This window comes from Neofelis nebulosa, chromosome 9, assembly GCF_028018385.1.
Source record: "Neofelis nebulosa isolate mNeoNeb1 chromosome 9, mNeoNeb1.pri, whole genome shotgun sequence".
NCBI lineage: Eukaryota > Metazoa > Chordata > Mammalia > Carnivora > Felidae > Neofelis > Neofelis nebulosa.
In genome coordinates, this window is record NC_080790.1 from 85,749,617 (window position 1) to 85,764,641 (window position 15,025).

The window sequence follows — 15,025 nt, forward strand, 5'->3', positions numbered from 1 at the left end:
TCCCTCTCCCTCTCTCTCTGCCCCTCATGCTCACTCTCTTTCAAAAGTAAACAAACTTGAAAAGAGTCCCTCCCTTTACTGCTTGCATCCTCTCTCTCTTTCTCTAAAAAGAAAAAGTGCCCCCCCCCCCCCCCCCGCAACTGCCTTCACTGTCATTAGTTCATTTTCTGCTGCTCATATTCTGGAGTTTATGCTGCTGCATCCAATGCAGAGAAAGAGAATTTGGGAGAGAGGCACAAAGAGAAGGTAGCAAGAGAGAGGCTGTGCTGCTGACTGAAGGCCTTCTTTGCACTGAAAGGTGTGATGTAATTTCAGTGAACGCTGACCCAGCCCGTCTGAACGTGCACTTCATACAGCGATCGGCGGAACATACGATAAAGCGTTTTATACCGCGGTGCTCAGAACTTCAGTGTTTAATCATTGTTTCACACGCTGTGTGGCCATTTTGTTCTGGATAACTTTATTGTAAGCTGTATAATCTTGCTTTAGGGCTTACATGACAGGAAGTTACATACTTGTAAATACCTACTCTGCATTATCTCGTGTGGTTTGGGAAACTCGAGTTCGTGACATGTTAATTGCACTTAAAAATTAAATACGCAGTGAAAGAAGGATACATTTACAAAGCTGTCATTCGAAAGGATTTTTGCACTTGGATTTGCCTTGCTTGATTACAAAACTCCAAAACCAGCTACCCACCGAGGGTTTACACAGGGGTTTCCTCCTTCCCTGGGACTGAACTAGTACAAAGGATTAAAGGGTTTAAACAAACGTGGATATCACTGAGAAAAGCACAAGAGGAGAGTCTCAACGTGGCCGGTGGAGACCAGACACAATACTGCCTGGCTGAGAAGGAGAGCGTACATAAATCCGTGAGTGTCGCCAGCAGTCAGCGGTGTGGACTTCAGATGTCTTTCCCACAGTCCGGGCACAGGATGTCGTCTCTTTCTGTGAGGAAGCCTCGCCCCACCAGGGAGAGGGAGCACTTCTTGCAGTTAAAACAGTCGTTGTGCCACTGTCGCTCCTCAAAGGAGATGTACTTTGTGCCACCCAGTCCTGTGAACAGACAAGAAAGAATACCGGGGGCGGGGGGTGGGGGGAGGACATTGCTAGTCAGAAGCAGGCTCCTGGCCCTGCAGGAGGAATTCTGGTTTGCTCCCATCTCAAAGCTGGATTGTGCAGTCCGGGGAGTGGGGAGTGCGAGTTCTAACAACTGGGTGCCAGGGGTCCACGTGGGAATCAGACACCCCGCACAGCCTTGAGGGGTTCACAAACCTCAGCAGGAGCAGGTACATAAACTGGCTCCAGATCTGTGTGATCAGTGCTATACTTACGAAGAGCCCACTGTGTGTGTGTGTGTGTGTGTGTGTGTGTGTGTGTTTGTCCCATCGGAAGGAAACTCCAGGAGACCGGACGCTGATTTCTCTTGTTCCTTCGCTGGGTGCCTCCTGCCTGGAGCTCAAATAGTTTGTGATTTGATGAATGAAGTGCTGAAGGGTGGGGGGAGAAGGGGCATAGGCTAATTTTCTCTGGAATGGCCAGGAAAGGCCTCACAAAAGAAATGGTGTGTGGTATGTGGGTGTGGACATTTCTTGCGGTGGGAATGTCAGGAGATAAGCTACGGCAGCATGAGGCAGCATGAACTTCGGTGTGAGAGGTGGAAGGTGGGCTGCTAAGGTGGGTGGGGGCACATTATGATGTGTGGGCAGTAAGCCATCTGATACACTAAGCAAGAAAAGTGGTAAGTCAGTTCGGCGCTTGACTCTTGTTTGAGGACTACTTCTTAAATGTTTAAGGTACACTGGCCACCTATTAAAATACGGTCGCTCTGTGCTGTCACTGAGCCACCTGGAATAAAATGGAGTGAAATACACAGGGTCATTCACAGTTGTGATCGAGGGGCACCTGGGTGGCTCGGTCAGTTAAGCATCTGACTCCTGGTTTTTGCTCAGGTCATGATCTCACAGTTCGTGAGTTCAACACCCACGATGGGTTCTGTGCTCATAGTGCGGAGCCTGCTTGAGATTCTCTCTCTCTCCCTCTGCTTCTGCCTCTCTCTTTCTCTCTCTCAAAATAAATAAACTTAAAAAAAAAAAGTTTGTGATTGATTCTGGTGAAATCTGGATCATGAATTCCAATTACAAAGAATTCTTTGTAGAAATAGTGGTTCAATCTACCCCAATAAAAAAGAAAGTAACCACACTGACTGCTCCATTTATAATGGCTTGAAGTCCATTATAATAAAATAGAGAGCATGAGAAGTCTGTAATTCACTCAACAGCTAGTTCCTTTGGTAACTTAATTGGCTAGGTTGGCTTGGGGCATTAAGTCCTTTCACCTGGGGGAGACTTATGATCTAATCCCTTTCAGCTAATTAGACACCAGTTCTGTGCTCCTTCTAATGCCTCTCTAGCCCTGCGGAGGGTGGGGTATGCACTAGGAAAGCTTTTTGACTCTTTTCCTGAACACCCATAGCTTTAAAAGCAGAGGTATACTGGGGGTGCCTGGGTGGCTCAGTGGGCTGAGCGTCCGACTTCGGCTTGGGTCATGATCTCGCGGTTTGTGGGTTCGAGCCCCGCGTCGGGCTCTGTGCTGATGGCTCGGAGCCTGGAGGCTGCTTCGGATTCTGTGTCTCCCTCTCTCTCTCTGCCCCTCCCCTGCTCACGCTCTGTCTCTCCCTCTCAAAAATAAAGTAAAAAAATAAAAAAATTTAAAAGCAGAGGTATCCTGAATATGCAATGTTATTAAAACGCTGACTGCCTTCACTAATACTAGACCTGTGGTTGCAGAGTGCATGCCCTGGCCCTGCGGCAGAACCAAGCCAGTGATTTAGGCCCAAGGGTCTCAAACTTTGCTGCAGATCTGAATCACCCGGGAAGCTTTTCAAAATCCTACCACCCAGGTCATAGCCCCTACCAATTAAATCACAACCCAGGCAGCAGTAACTGTTTAAGCTTCCCAGGCGTTTCACATATGCACCCATGTTTAAAAACCAGAGGCTCAGGCAAACCTTTAACTTGATTCAGAGGCGGGGGCTGCAGAACAGTTAGAAGGTACTTGTGTTTCTTCTCGGCACTGAGCAAACTGAAGAGGATGAAGAAGGATGTTAGCGTAGGAGCTATGCTGGGTGCTGTCCCAGGTGGATTAGAAACTCCACGGTTGCCTTGAAATGCCAATCAATGGGGCAGGTCACAGAAATGAGAGCCAAAAGCAGCCCAAGGAGGACGAATCCTTCTAAAGGCAAGAGGTACATACGTCAACTCTCATTATTTGAGGTTTGCGGCCAATGGCACCATGGCTCCGGCCTGAAGGAAGCTCATCTAACACGTGTTGTTTTCTCCATATGAGAGCCTTCCTGCACTCAGGAACACAGCACATCTGCATTGCCCCCTGGGGGCTATTTTAAGCAGCAAAATTGCCAACAAAAAGCACCAAAATGCTAACGACATGGCACTAAACAGACCACGACATGGCACTAAACAGGTCATGGTTATAGTATGCTAGTCGAAAACAAGGCAGAGCGTCAACCTCGTTCCGCCTCCATTGGGGGTGCATGTGACGTGGTGTTGATTTTGGACTTTCAAACAAAGGTCAGTGAATTTGCAGATACGGACTCAGAGTAACGAGGACTGTGCGCATGTGTGGATTTAGCATCACTGCACATAGGATGTGCAGTGATTTATTTGCAAAAATCATTTAGATTTTGCTGACAAGAAAAAGTGCTGAGTAAGGATCTATTAAAAACCGAATCTAAATGCACAATCTCCTGCAAATGGGGATTCGGCTAAAAGTACATTTCAGCTGCAACTTCAAAGTTCCTCCGTAGGTTCCAGAACATTACTCTCTGCACTTCAGAGAAGCAACGCTCCTCACTGTTTTCCTAGTGGTGTTTCTGTTTTTCAGTGCTACCAGGGGAATAACGACACATATCTGATACTTTCTATTTCAAAGCGCTTTTAGCTAGATTATATTGCTTCACGAAGCCTAATTTTATTGTTTTAAAATTTTTGTTAACATTTATTTATTTTTAAGAGACAGAGAGAGACAGAGCATGAGCAGGGTTGGGGCAGAGAGAGAGGGAGACACAGAATCTGAAGCAGGCTCCAGGGTCTGAGCTGTCAGCACAGAGCCCAATGTGGGGCTGGAACTCACGAACCGTGAGATCATGACCTGAGCTGAAGTCGGATGCCCAACCAACTGAGCCACCCAGGGGCCCCATATGAAGCCTAATTTTATAAACATTTACTTCCACAGATGTTACTGTAAAAAACAGTATTCAAGATTAATCTGTTGGATTAATCAAAAGACTGCTTTTCTTCTCTCTACATGATTCTAAGGGGGCAATCTGGTATATATGGCTGGAATCGAATTAACAGAAAAATTTAAATGTTGGACTTCTTTTCTTTACATTTTAATTTCATACGGAAATACGAGCTCTGGATTACGCATCGAGGATTATTTTAGTGACCTGGGGCTTCCTACATCGGGTGAGCTGGCTGAGTTAGATGCACTCAGTTCTAGGGCCGCTTGGGTGGCTCAGTCGGTTAAGCATCCCACTCTTGGCTTCGGCTCAGGTCATGATCTTGCAGTTTCGTAAGTTCGAGCCCCATGTCAGGCTCTGCGCTGGCAGTGTGGGATTCGCTCTCTAGCCCTCTCTCTCTGTCCCTTCCCCACTCAGGTTCTCTCTCTCAAATAAATAAACGTAAAAAAAAAAAAAAAAAAAAAGAGGGTGCATTTAGATGCACTCAGTTCCAGACCCCAGGAAAAGGAAAGTCACAGACAAGCACACAGGAGTTGTGAAATCTGTCTGTGTGATTACACTGCAAAGCTACACAGGGACGCCATTTGGCCACGCAGCTATATTTACATTACACGTGTCTGCCATCTGCCACTGACAGGGATCAGCCAGTCACCCGAACGTAGCAGAGCTGGGAATCCCAGGTCACGGAACTTTTCCTCTGTCAGTCTGGAATTTTCACGGTTCTCTCCGGCCCAGTCACTGGTTCGTGTGGTGGTGCGTGGTGAACATTTACAGGACTTGAGTCTGACCAGCCATCTGTCCTCCACGCTCCATTTCCCGGCACGTCTAACCGTTTAGTAAAAAGCCAGCCAGACTTTGGGCTCTTGCTCTGCGGGAGCCTTTGGGGGCTAAGGGAGAACCGCCTCGAACACTGCCCTCTGCCCTCGTGAAGCTATGCCCTGGTGGTAGACAAGTCCCTCGAAGATGCCAGGGAGCACCTTTAGAAACACAGGGAGCGGCTCGCCTGGAAATGCCAGTTTCGTTGTGCCTCTCTGGGTGCCATAGACTCACAGACTGCTATGTGGAGATAACCCAACCAAAAGCAGAAATAACAAACCTCTTGAGAACAGGCTGTATGGGTTTCAGTGACCAGGTGAGCTAGAGGGGCAGCGTCACCTGCCGAAGTGGCCCCAGTGTAACGAGGACAGGAAAGCAAGAGAGGCAGAAAGTGTCAGCCTGTTCAGAACCTCAGCGAGGCCCGGAGTCTTGGTAGGTAAACATATTGGGGGCCAAAGTCCGATATCTTGTCCATCCCTGGGATGGCTGAGTGAGGGAGAGCAGGTGGCCGTGCATGAGTGGGGGCCTGGGGGACACTCACCACTGATGGGGTTGGTGCAGCCGGCGCACTTCTTGGCGTACAAGTCACAGAAGCAGCTCAGGCAGTAGGCGAACTCATCCCGGGACGTGAAGCGCTGCCCCGACAGTGGCTTCTTGCAGGCCGTGCACACAAAGCATTCCCGGTGCCAGGGCTGTTCCCGGTACGTGACGCCTCCCGTGGTGATAGGCTGCAGGAGGCAGGAGGCAGAGGCTCAGGTTCCCGAGGCCGCATGGCCTCCGGGGGATGCGACGTCCCCATCCAGAGCACGGCCGGTGTTGGCTAAAGGTCACCCAGAAACGGCTCCCCTGACTTGACAGTCACTCTGGACTCCCCCTCTGTATACTCTCAGTGCAGGGCTGCGGATCCCAGCCGTGACCTCAGCCCCTCAGGATGCTGGGGCATCTGAAGGTACAGGTGCCACAAGGCAGCTCCACGTGGCCGCTGTGCAAGGGGCCGTGCTGGGGAGGGGTGCCGCCAGAGGCAGCCTCAAGGAGACTCAGATATGAACGCTCACCCCTCCCCTCACCAGCCCTGTGCCCGCGGGCAGGTCATGTGCGAAGCTCCCCGCGCCTCCCTCTGGGTGCTAAACTTGCAAACACCGCTTACAACGTGGTTCCTAGTGGTGGAAGACGGGAGAGGCCTGGACACCGTGGGCCCAGTGCCCACCGAGGCTGCAGTCAGGGGCGGCCCCCTGGACAGAGCGGGGGGACAATGCGCCCAGGGCCTGCCTTCTCACGCCGTCCTGCCGCTTAAGAATGCAGTGAGAAGCCACATGTGATAGAACTGGTCATCAACACCTCAACTTTACTCAGTGTTTTTCTTTTCATGTTGTTGCTTTTCGTATTTATTTCAGCAGTGGACGAGGGACGGGCGGGTCTCAGCTCCACAGAACCATGGAGAATGGAGTGGAGACACCTGCCCTTGCCAGGTTCATGCATCTTGTTTCCATAACGTGGCCCCATCATCCACTGCTGCCTCTCGTCCTTACAGTCAGGACAGTCTTGTCCTCGAGCAGCGGGTTTGAACTGCGCGGGTCCACGTCTATGTGGATCTCTTTCGATCAACATGGTATGGTACTATCAATGTATTTTCCCTTAGAATTTTCTGAATAACATGGTCTTTGCTCTAGCTTACTTTCTTGTAATAACATAGTATACGATCCATATAACATAAAACATATGTGTTAATTGAGGATTTAGGTCATCAGTAAGGCTTCTGGTCAACCTCAGGCTATTAGTAGGTAAGTTTTTGGGGAGTCAAAAGTTTTATGTGGATTTTCAACTTGCACAGGGGGGTTGGTACCCCTAATCCCCGTGTTGCTCAAGGCTCAACTGTATAAAGATCTTGAAATAATACAGATATCATTTTCATTTTACAGATAAACAAAACTGAAACCTGGAGAAATTAAGCCACTTGCCTGAGAATTCATAGCTAAAGACAAAGCAGGTGCCAGTGTTTAGGACTCCCTTTATCATATCTTTTCATTAAACTATAAAGCATTACTGATCTTCCTATAAATTTCACCGCTGGGGGGCACCTGGGTGGCTCAGTCAGTTAAGAGTCTGACTTTGGCTCAGGTCATATCTCACGGTTTGTGGATTCGAGCCCCACATAGGGCTCTGTGCTGACAGCTCAGAGCCTGGAGCCTACTTTGGATTCTGTGTCTCCCTCTCTCTCTGTCCCTCTCCCACTCGCGCTCTGTCTCTCTCTCTCAAAAATAAATAAACATTAAATTTTTTTTTTTTTTTTTTAAATTTCATCGTTGGAACAGGACTTATGCAAAGTATACTCTGTTGCAAGGTATCTATGTGAATGCAGAAGGCATGTGTGTATGTAAGAGGTTTGCTCAGGACGAAACACACATCCTTCTCTCTGCGTCTGGACTCCGGGTCCCATGCCCCCACCCCACATCCCCACGCGGCTAGCTCTGACATGCTCAGCACAGGGTCACTCTCTCAGAGCACCCCTCCCTCAACACCAGCCTGGCTCCCACCCCTCAGGTTAGCTCACGTCCTCCCAGTACACACTCTGTTAAACTCTGTTCTCCTCCAAAGCCCACTTGGCAGTAAGTACTCAAATATTTGCCGCTGGACTGCATCTCCCCCCCACCGGGCCCTGGTAGCCTTGGGTGCCTACTTCACTACAGGAGTGATGGATGTTTCTGGCATGAATGCTGTCATGTGTCCTGATGAACACACACAGGGCCGTGTTGCCCAGAGGATGTGTTACCATCACTTCTGCAACCAAACGCAGCGATGAAGGTTGGGAGGAAAAGAGGGGAAGAAAAGCAAATCACATGAACTTTCCTTCGCTCTTGGTGGGAAAGAGCAAACCAAACAAAAAAGGGAGAGAGCGGAGAAGAAGCTTCCTGAAATAAACACGGGAATGAGAGTTCCAACTAAGGAGGAAGGAATAAACAGTAGATAAATAGTATAACCAGAAGAGCGGAAATCGGGAGACGTGGAATTTAAAGTGGTAATAAAAACAAAACAAAAAAAAAACAAACCAGGACAGAAATAAGACCTTAGGAAATGAGAAAGAAAGGCTGAAAGGGAGTTAGAAATACTGCGCCCTTTGAAAAGTGCCGCAGGCGGAGACCAGGCTGGGCCCCCAAAGGCCCAACAGCAGAGTTGGTAAAGGGGCCGGAGCCAAAGAGGGTCTGCAAGCGCTCGGGGCACAACTTTCCTCCGTTTCTCACATCCCTCCCTCCCTCCCACTAGGGTTATTAGCAGCTGGTTTCTTGTCTACTGGTGGAAAGCGAGCATATCAGGACAGCTCTGGGACAGTAAGTTTTCCTCCCCTTTAACATGAAGCCATAAACGGGGGCAAATCTTGGACAATGCTGTCGGAGGGAGGCGACCAGGATTTTTCTCTCAGGTCGCAGGGGCACTCATGTCCTTGAAAGAAGGACCGGGACGGGGGTCCGTCCAGCGGGTAAAATGCACATGCGCTCGTGAGGATTTTGCAAGACTCTTGTGCCATTCCAGTCTTACAGGTGTCTGTCTGTCCGGGGAGGGAGGACTCCCAGCCAGGGGCCGTGGAGGCAGACCGAATGGAGCGCGCAAGGTCCGAGGGAGCATGACAGATACCTTTTTACACTGAACACACTGCAAGGCATACTGTTTCTCGTAGCAGGGCACGCAGAAGTTCTGGTTGTCCTTAGGGATGAAGCTCTTGGTGCCAATCGGCTGCTGGCAGCGATGGCAGATGAAGCAGGTCTCGTGCCAGCTGCTGTCCTTGTACTCCATCTTGCGGGTACCTGTCATGAGAGTCCAGAAGAAGCAGCAAAGAGCAGAGTTGACAACACGACCGGCTCGGGGCCCCTACGATCTGCATTGAGAACCTGCCACCATCTGGCTTTGGGGCTGTAGGAAGTCACTTCAGCTCTCAGAGGCTCGCCTCTTAAGTGGGAATGTTTTGGAGAGGGCGGGGACTTAGTCTTTTGGTTCACTGCCATACACCCCACTTCTAGAACAGTCTCTGTACATACTTGGGATTTATTTGTCCAGCAGGGTGGTTATGAACATTAACTGGAACAAGTATTTGTCTCTGTCTCTCAGCACTGCATAATAGAAAGAGAAATCTGGCATAGCTCAGACCAATCCCGGATGGAGTGAGATTCCCAGAGCCCGGGGGCCCGTGAACAAACACCCTTCGGCTCTCCAACGGGATGGAAATTGGTGGGGTGTAAATGAACCTAGAGTCTCAAGCCTGATTCATTGAGGAGCCTCCACGTCGCTCACTTTATGTGATCTGCTGTGTAAATAAACCAAGCTGTGATGTGTCGTAGCGGTTTTATGCACTGCACTGAGCATAATAGCCAAATGTAACACTCATACGTTCCATTTCGCGATTTTCTGATCTTGTGACATCCCATTTCCTTTCGAATGGCTGTTATCATTTGATAGGTTTATGTGATTTCTTCGAGTAGATTAAGAAGTCTAGAGAACGGAAATGCTGTTTGGTTCCCCCCCTCCTCCCCCCCCCCCCCCCCACACCACCAAGCTGGATTCATAGCCAATGTTCGGTATTTGTTGACTGATGTTTCCCCGTACTTTTCCCAGAAAATAAAAGGGCGTGTGTTTACAGAAAGAGATGATTCAAGACAGATTGTATGCAAGAGCCCTTTGCATGCAGCAGAAGGTAAGTTTTGGGGGGACAGGAGGGTAGGGGGTGAAAAACAAGAAAAGGGCTCCAAATATCGGAGCTAGCACCCGGGGCCAGTGCGCTACATAGGGCCTGCGAACACAGTCTCAGCCACCCCCATTTAACAATTGAAGGTTTACTGGAGCACAGCCACACCCATTCATTTATTTCAATTGTCTACGGATGCTTCATCCTACAATGGCAGAAAGGAGCTGTGACAAAGTGTGGGCTTCAAGGCCCCAAGTATTTGATTCATTCTGGTAACCTGTTGGCCAACCCGTGGGCTCACTGAAAGTTGGCAGTTGTAGAAGGAAGGGCGCATAAGTTGCACTTCAACGTGGGATCAGAGCATGGTGGGGGCGGGGGTGGTTAGGCTGGGAGCAGGACTGCCAGCTTTGAACCAGGATGGCCTCATGCTGGCATCAGGCAGGCAGCGTAACTCGGGCATCTAGAAACTCGCCTTTAGCCTAAGTCCAAAGATAATATGGGCGAGATGACAGGCTAAGGGTTTTTGTTTTGGTTGCTTCCAAGGTTGACAAAGAGATGTCCGTATCTCCAGGAATTAGGATATATGCAGAAAACCGTTGCAAGATTATTTTATTAGATGTCATTTTTGGGTCACTGTCTCAGCTTCCTGTACTTCCCAGACAGGACATTTGGGCACTAACTCCCACAGAGTATATTAAAATATTCAGGGTAAGTATAGGCGCTGGAAGGTGGGGATGTGTGTGAGGGAATTCATGGAGGGGTACATAATGATCTTCAAAGCTATGGAACCCAATCACAGGGTGATGAACCCTGAAACAAGGAAAATTACATTCAGTGACTGAATTTCAGGTAAAAATAGAAGAATTATGATATAAATCTGGAATGATTTTCCTTGTCTCCAGGGGCTTATTTTTCCACGTATATTTTTGCCACTTGTTCTTTTTTTAAATGTTTTTTAAAAATGTTTTTAAGTTTTAGGGGCGCCTGGGTGGCGCAGTCGGTTAAGCGTCCGACTTCAGCCAGGTCACGATCTCGCGGTCCATGAGTTCGAGCCCCGCGTCGGGCTCTGGGCTGATGGCTCGGAGCCTGGAGCCTGTTTCCGATTCTGTGTCTCCCTCTCTCTCTGACCCTCCCCCGTTCATGCTCTGTCTCTCTCTGTCCCAAAAATAAATTTAAAAAAGTTGAAAAAAAAAAATTAAAAAAAAAAAATGTTTTTAAGTTTTGAGAGAGAGAAAGAGAGAGCGAGCGTGTGTGTAAGCTGGAGAGGAGCAGAGTGCTGTCAGCACAGAGCCCAATAGGGGGCTCAAGCCCACGAACTGAGAGACCATGACCTGAGCCAAAGCTGGACACTCAGCCGACTGACCCACTCAGGTGCCCCTGCCACTTGCTCCTTTAATCTCTGACCTTCCCTCTGGTTAAACAGCTAAAATACCAAAGGATTTTTATCAATGAATACATGGCAGTCAGATGATCACTAAAGACCACAAGCAAGACCGTGTAAGTGCATTCTCGGCGTGTTCCAGAATAACCGTCTTATATCAACACCGGCCTCAGGGAATTGTCTTGTCTCTAGGCGGGAAGCTGGTGGGCACTCGCGGCCCAGTTGGGACGGTGGGTGCGCCTCCGAGAGGTACCAATTATTTACTGCAGTCACACCTGCATAGCTTGTTGTACAACATGGCCAGCAGGTGGCAGCAAACTTCCTTCTTTCTAACAACGCCCAGCTTCTCGGGCAGATGCCAAGTACACGGTCTTGGTCTTGACCAAGGGGTGTTTGTTTGTTGTTGTTGTTGTTTTCCTGATTCAAATAAACAAGTCAGGAACCAGAAACGTGGTGAAGGGTTGGCAACAGTTGAGAGGCTGCTCAGAGGATTCTGCAGAATCCTCTGCGAACAGAGGCTTGCTGTGGTTTGTGACAGACGCTAGTTTCCTGACTACTTTGGGAAGTTAACTTTTGTCAGGGTTGTGGCCAGTGGGCGGGTTTGTCAGTTAGTACCCGCCTCTTGTTCTGTGTATCTAAGGTCGTTGCAAAAGCTACGCTGATGATCTGTACTCCTAGTCATCTTGATTTGGTAGCCCTTTAAAAAATGGAACCAAAGCAAGGAAGGTCGTGCTATGATCTAGCGCTTTTCTTCTGTTTCTTTTCCCTTTCCTTTTCTTTTTTCTTTCCTTTCCTTTTCCTTTCTTTTCTTTATCTCTTTTTCCCTCTCCCTCCCCTCCCCTCTTCCCTTACCACTCCCCCCCTCCCCCACCACCTTTCAACCAAGCTTTTTCCAGACACTGACTTTGGTGCTGAGTCCACTTCCTTTGCCAGAAATGCCCTTTTCTGACTTCTCCAGGGGTGAAACTCAGCTCATCCTTCAAGAGTACTCACATGCGACATCCCCGGGGCCCCTTCCTGACTCCTCTGCTCTGGGTCCACCATAGCGGGTAGGAGCCAGGCTTCTCTAGTGAAGTCTCCGTGAGGGGCAATGATCAGTGGAAAGTCAAAGCCAGCAAACAGCCAACCAAACCTGTCGGTTTCTAGGTTTTCCCTGAGAACCGATGGTTCAGGGAAGGAGCGCTGAAGTGAGGGGGAAGCCGGGACAGACATATGGTGGTGGCATAAAACAGTATCTGCAGGGCTGGTTTTGAATTTAAAGTGCAGGCGGGGGCGGGGAGACCAAGGCTCCCCCAGCTCCAAGTGGCTAAGGCCACACAGCTACTGTGCAGCAAAGCAAAGACCCTCAGGCCTGCTAGAGCTTGGACTAAACCTAGTTGATTTGGACATGATCCCAACACGTCTGTTTTGCTCTCCTTCTGGGGAGGCTGTGAGCACCTCCGTTCTGTGAAGGTTCATCCTGTGTGTCCTCTGTGACTCTACCTTCTGAATTAACCACGATTGCCAAAGCGGAAGGAAGTCAGTGATCGTCCATACCCGTGACCTCAGGTCAGCTCTGCTGTACGTGGGCTTTGGTTTTCATTCCATGGCCCCCACATTGGGCCCTTGCCCCACAGCTGCAGCATGGATGCATCTCTGTAAGAGGCCTTGCTCTGGGGGTTTTGTTCCTTGTAAGAGCATGGAGTCAGTTATCTTGGAGATGTATTAGCCAGAGAAATGTAGTAGCCAGGAGAAACCATCTCGTGCCCTCGCCGTTTATTTCTTATCCAATATATCTTCCTAAAATTATACTTCCTGCCCATCAGTCTCCGGCTCAAAACTCTTCAGTATCTCTTCACTGCCACAAACAAAGCAAACCAAAAATAAAAAGAAAACTCTGGGGCATGGCAAGCAGTTTTCTGCTAAAGAGTCAAGAGTCTGGCTCTAAATGACCTCGGGAACCCTAATTCCCATTACATGTCAGCAGGAATCCAGCTGCTGTGTGAAATACTGTGACTCAGCAGGCTACCCTGGGCTTTAAAACTTACAGGCACCTGGGTGGCTCAGTCGGTTAAGTGTCTGACTTCAGCTCAGGTCATGATCTCATGGTTTGTGGGTTTGAGCCCCACGTCGGGCTCTGTGCTGATAGCTCAGAGCCTGGAGCCTGTTTCAGATTCTGTCTCTGGCTCTCTCTGCCCCTCCCCTGCTTATGCTCCGTCTTTCTGTCTCTAAAATAAATAAACACTAAAAAAATTTGTATTTAAATTAACGTCAGCCTCCTGATGCAACCAGCCCGAAACTCTCAAGCTCCATTCGTTTTGCATGTCTTATCTGGCGTTCACGAATACAGAGGGTTTTAAAAATCACTTTGAAGGGGACTTGGAGCTTTCTTCTATTTATTACGGTCTGGACCTCAACTCCTTCAAAACTGCACCTGAAAGTTTCACATATTTGACGTCCCTCTAAAAAACCTCAACTAACAAACCAAACCTCAAGTTCTTAAGTGATTGTTGTTGAAATGAATCGAGCTTATAAATACGAACCATAAAATACTTCAGGCATCACAACAGTTGATAAATTACGAAAATTCCCATTGTATTCAACTGTACGCTTCAGGGGCGCCTCGGTGGCTCAGTCAGTTAAGCGTCCAACTTCGGCTCAGGTCACGATCTCACGGTTCGCGGGTTCAAAGCCCCGCGTCAGGCTCTGTGCTGACAGCTCAGAGCCTGGAGCCTGCTTCGGATTCTGTGTCTCCTTCTCTCTTTGCCTCTCCCCTCCTTGTGCTCTCTCAGAAAAATATTTTTAAAAATTGTATACTTCAATTTAGTCTTTTGTGGTTTTTTAAATTAATTAATTAATTAATTATTTATTTATTACTATTACTTTAATGTTTATTTATTTTCAAGAGAGACAGAAAGCAGAGTGTGAGCAGGGGAGGGGCAGAGAGAGGCAGAGAGAGGGAGACACAGAATCCGAAGCAGGCTCCAGGCTCTGAGCTGTCAGCACAGAGCCTGACAATGGGGCTCGAACTCACAAACCGCGTGTTCACTCAGTTTTTTAAAAATGAAAGACCCACAAAACAAAACAGACCAACTTGCCCCAAGAAACTTCCCCCAAGGGACACAGTCCCACCTCCCCCATCACAGACAAGCCACCTCACTACTCCTCTGACACCCGACCCAGCTGGGGTCAAGTCTGGGTCTGTTGAAAACGAATGTCTGTGTGTGTAGGACACAAAGTCCAGGAGGACAGGGGGCTCACTGCTTTGCGAGCACCCGGCCCCCGGCCCAGCGCCTGGTGCACAGCGGGGCACCATACCCATTGCTGCAATGACCAAATTCGGACAAATTCAGCCAGTGGAAGGGCAGAAAAGGGCATGCCTGCTCTGAGGCATGGCGAGGGAGGAGGGCTTGCTCCTGACCTGGCATGATGGTCTCCTTGCATTCCTGGCACTTGGACGAGTACTGGTGGGAGTAGCAGTCCATGCAGAGCAGCTGGTCCTCCTTGGCAGCGAAGGGCTTGTCCACCAGCGAGCTCTTGCACCGCGAGCAGTGGAAACAGGCCTCGTGCCAGTGTCGGTCCTTGTAGGACAAGTCCTGCAGACCCAGAGCATGAGACAGTGAGAGGGCCGGAGCGGCCACGGCTGCTCTGCCTGACCCACAGCACGGGGCAGTCATGCAAATCCTGGGGGCAGACGGGGGCTGAAGCCTGTGGGCGTTCCTGGATCGTGACCCTGCTGGTGAAATGAGGAAGGCTGGGCTTTCAGAGCAACTATTTAGATGTGTGTGTGTGAAAGAGATGCTTCCTCAAAACAAATGGATTCCCCCTCAGTATTGTCTGTAAGAAAGTGAAACACAAAACATACGACTCGTCACTGCTTCTCACTGACAGCTGGTGATAGAAACAGAGCGCA

The 15,025-nt window shown here is 49.2% G+C and overlaps 1 protein-coding gene across 4 annotated transcripts in view; it reads right to left on the reverse strand.

Annotated features, from left to right (window-relative positions):
* Positions 1–439: 439 nt before the first annotated feature.
* FHL2 (four and a half LIM domains 2) overlaps positions 440–15,025 on the reverse strand; it is a 65,981-nt gene continuing 51,395 nt past the window's right edge. For all 4 annotated transcript variants that reach the window (XM_058684588.1, XM_058684585.1, XM_058684587.1 and 1 more), the window contains 4 exons: positions 14,534–14,708; positions 8,708–8,877; positions 5,619–5,805; positions 440–1,056 (listed from right to left, as the gene is read on the reverse strand). In XM_058684588.1, coding sequence (XP_058540571.1) covers positions 905–1,056; positions 5,619–5,805; positions 8,708–8,877; positions 14,534–14,708 — 684 coding nt within the window. In that variant the 3' untranslated portion in view covers positions 440–904. The remainder of the gene's footprint in view (positions 1,057–5,618; positions 5,806–8,707; positions 8,878–14,533; positions 14,709–15,025) is intronic.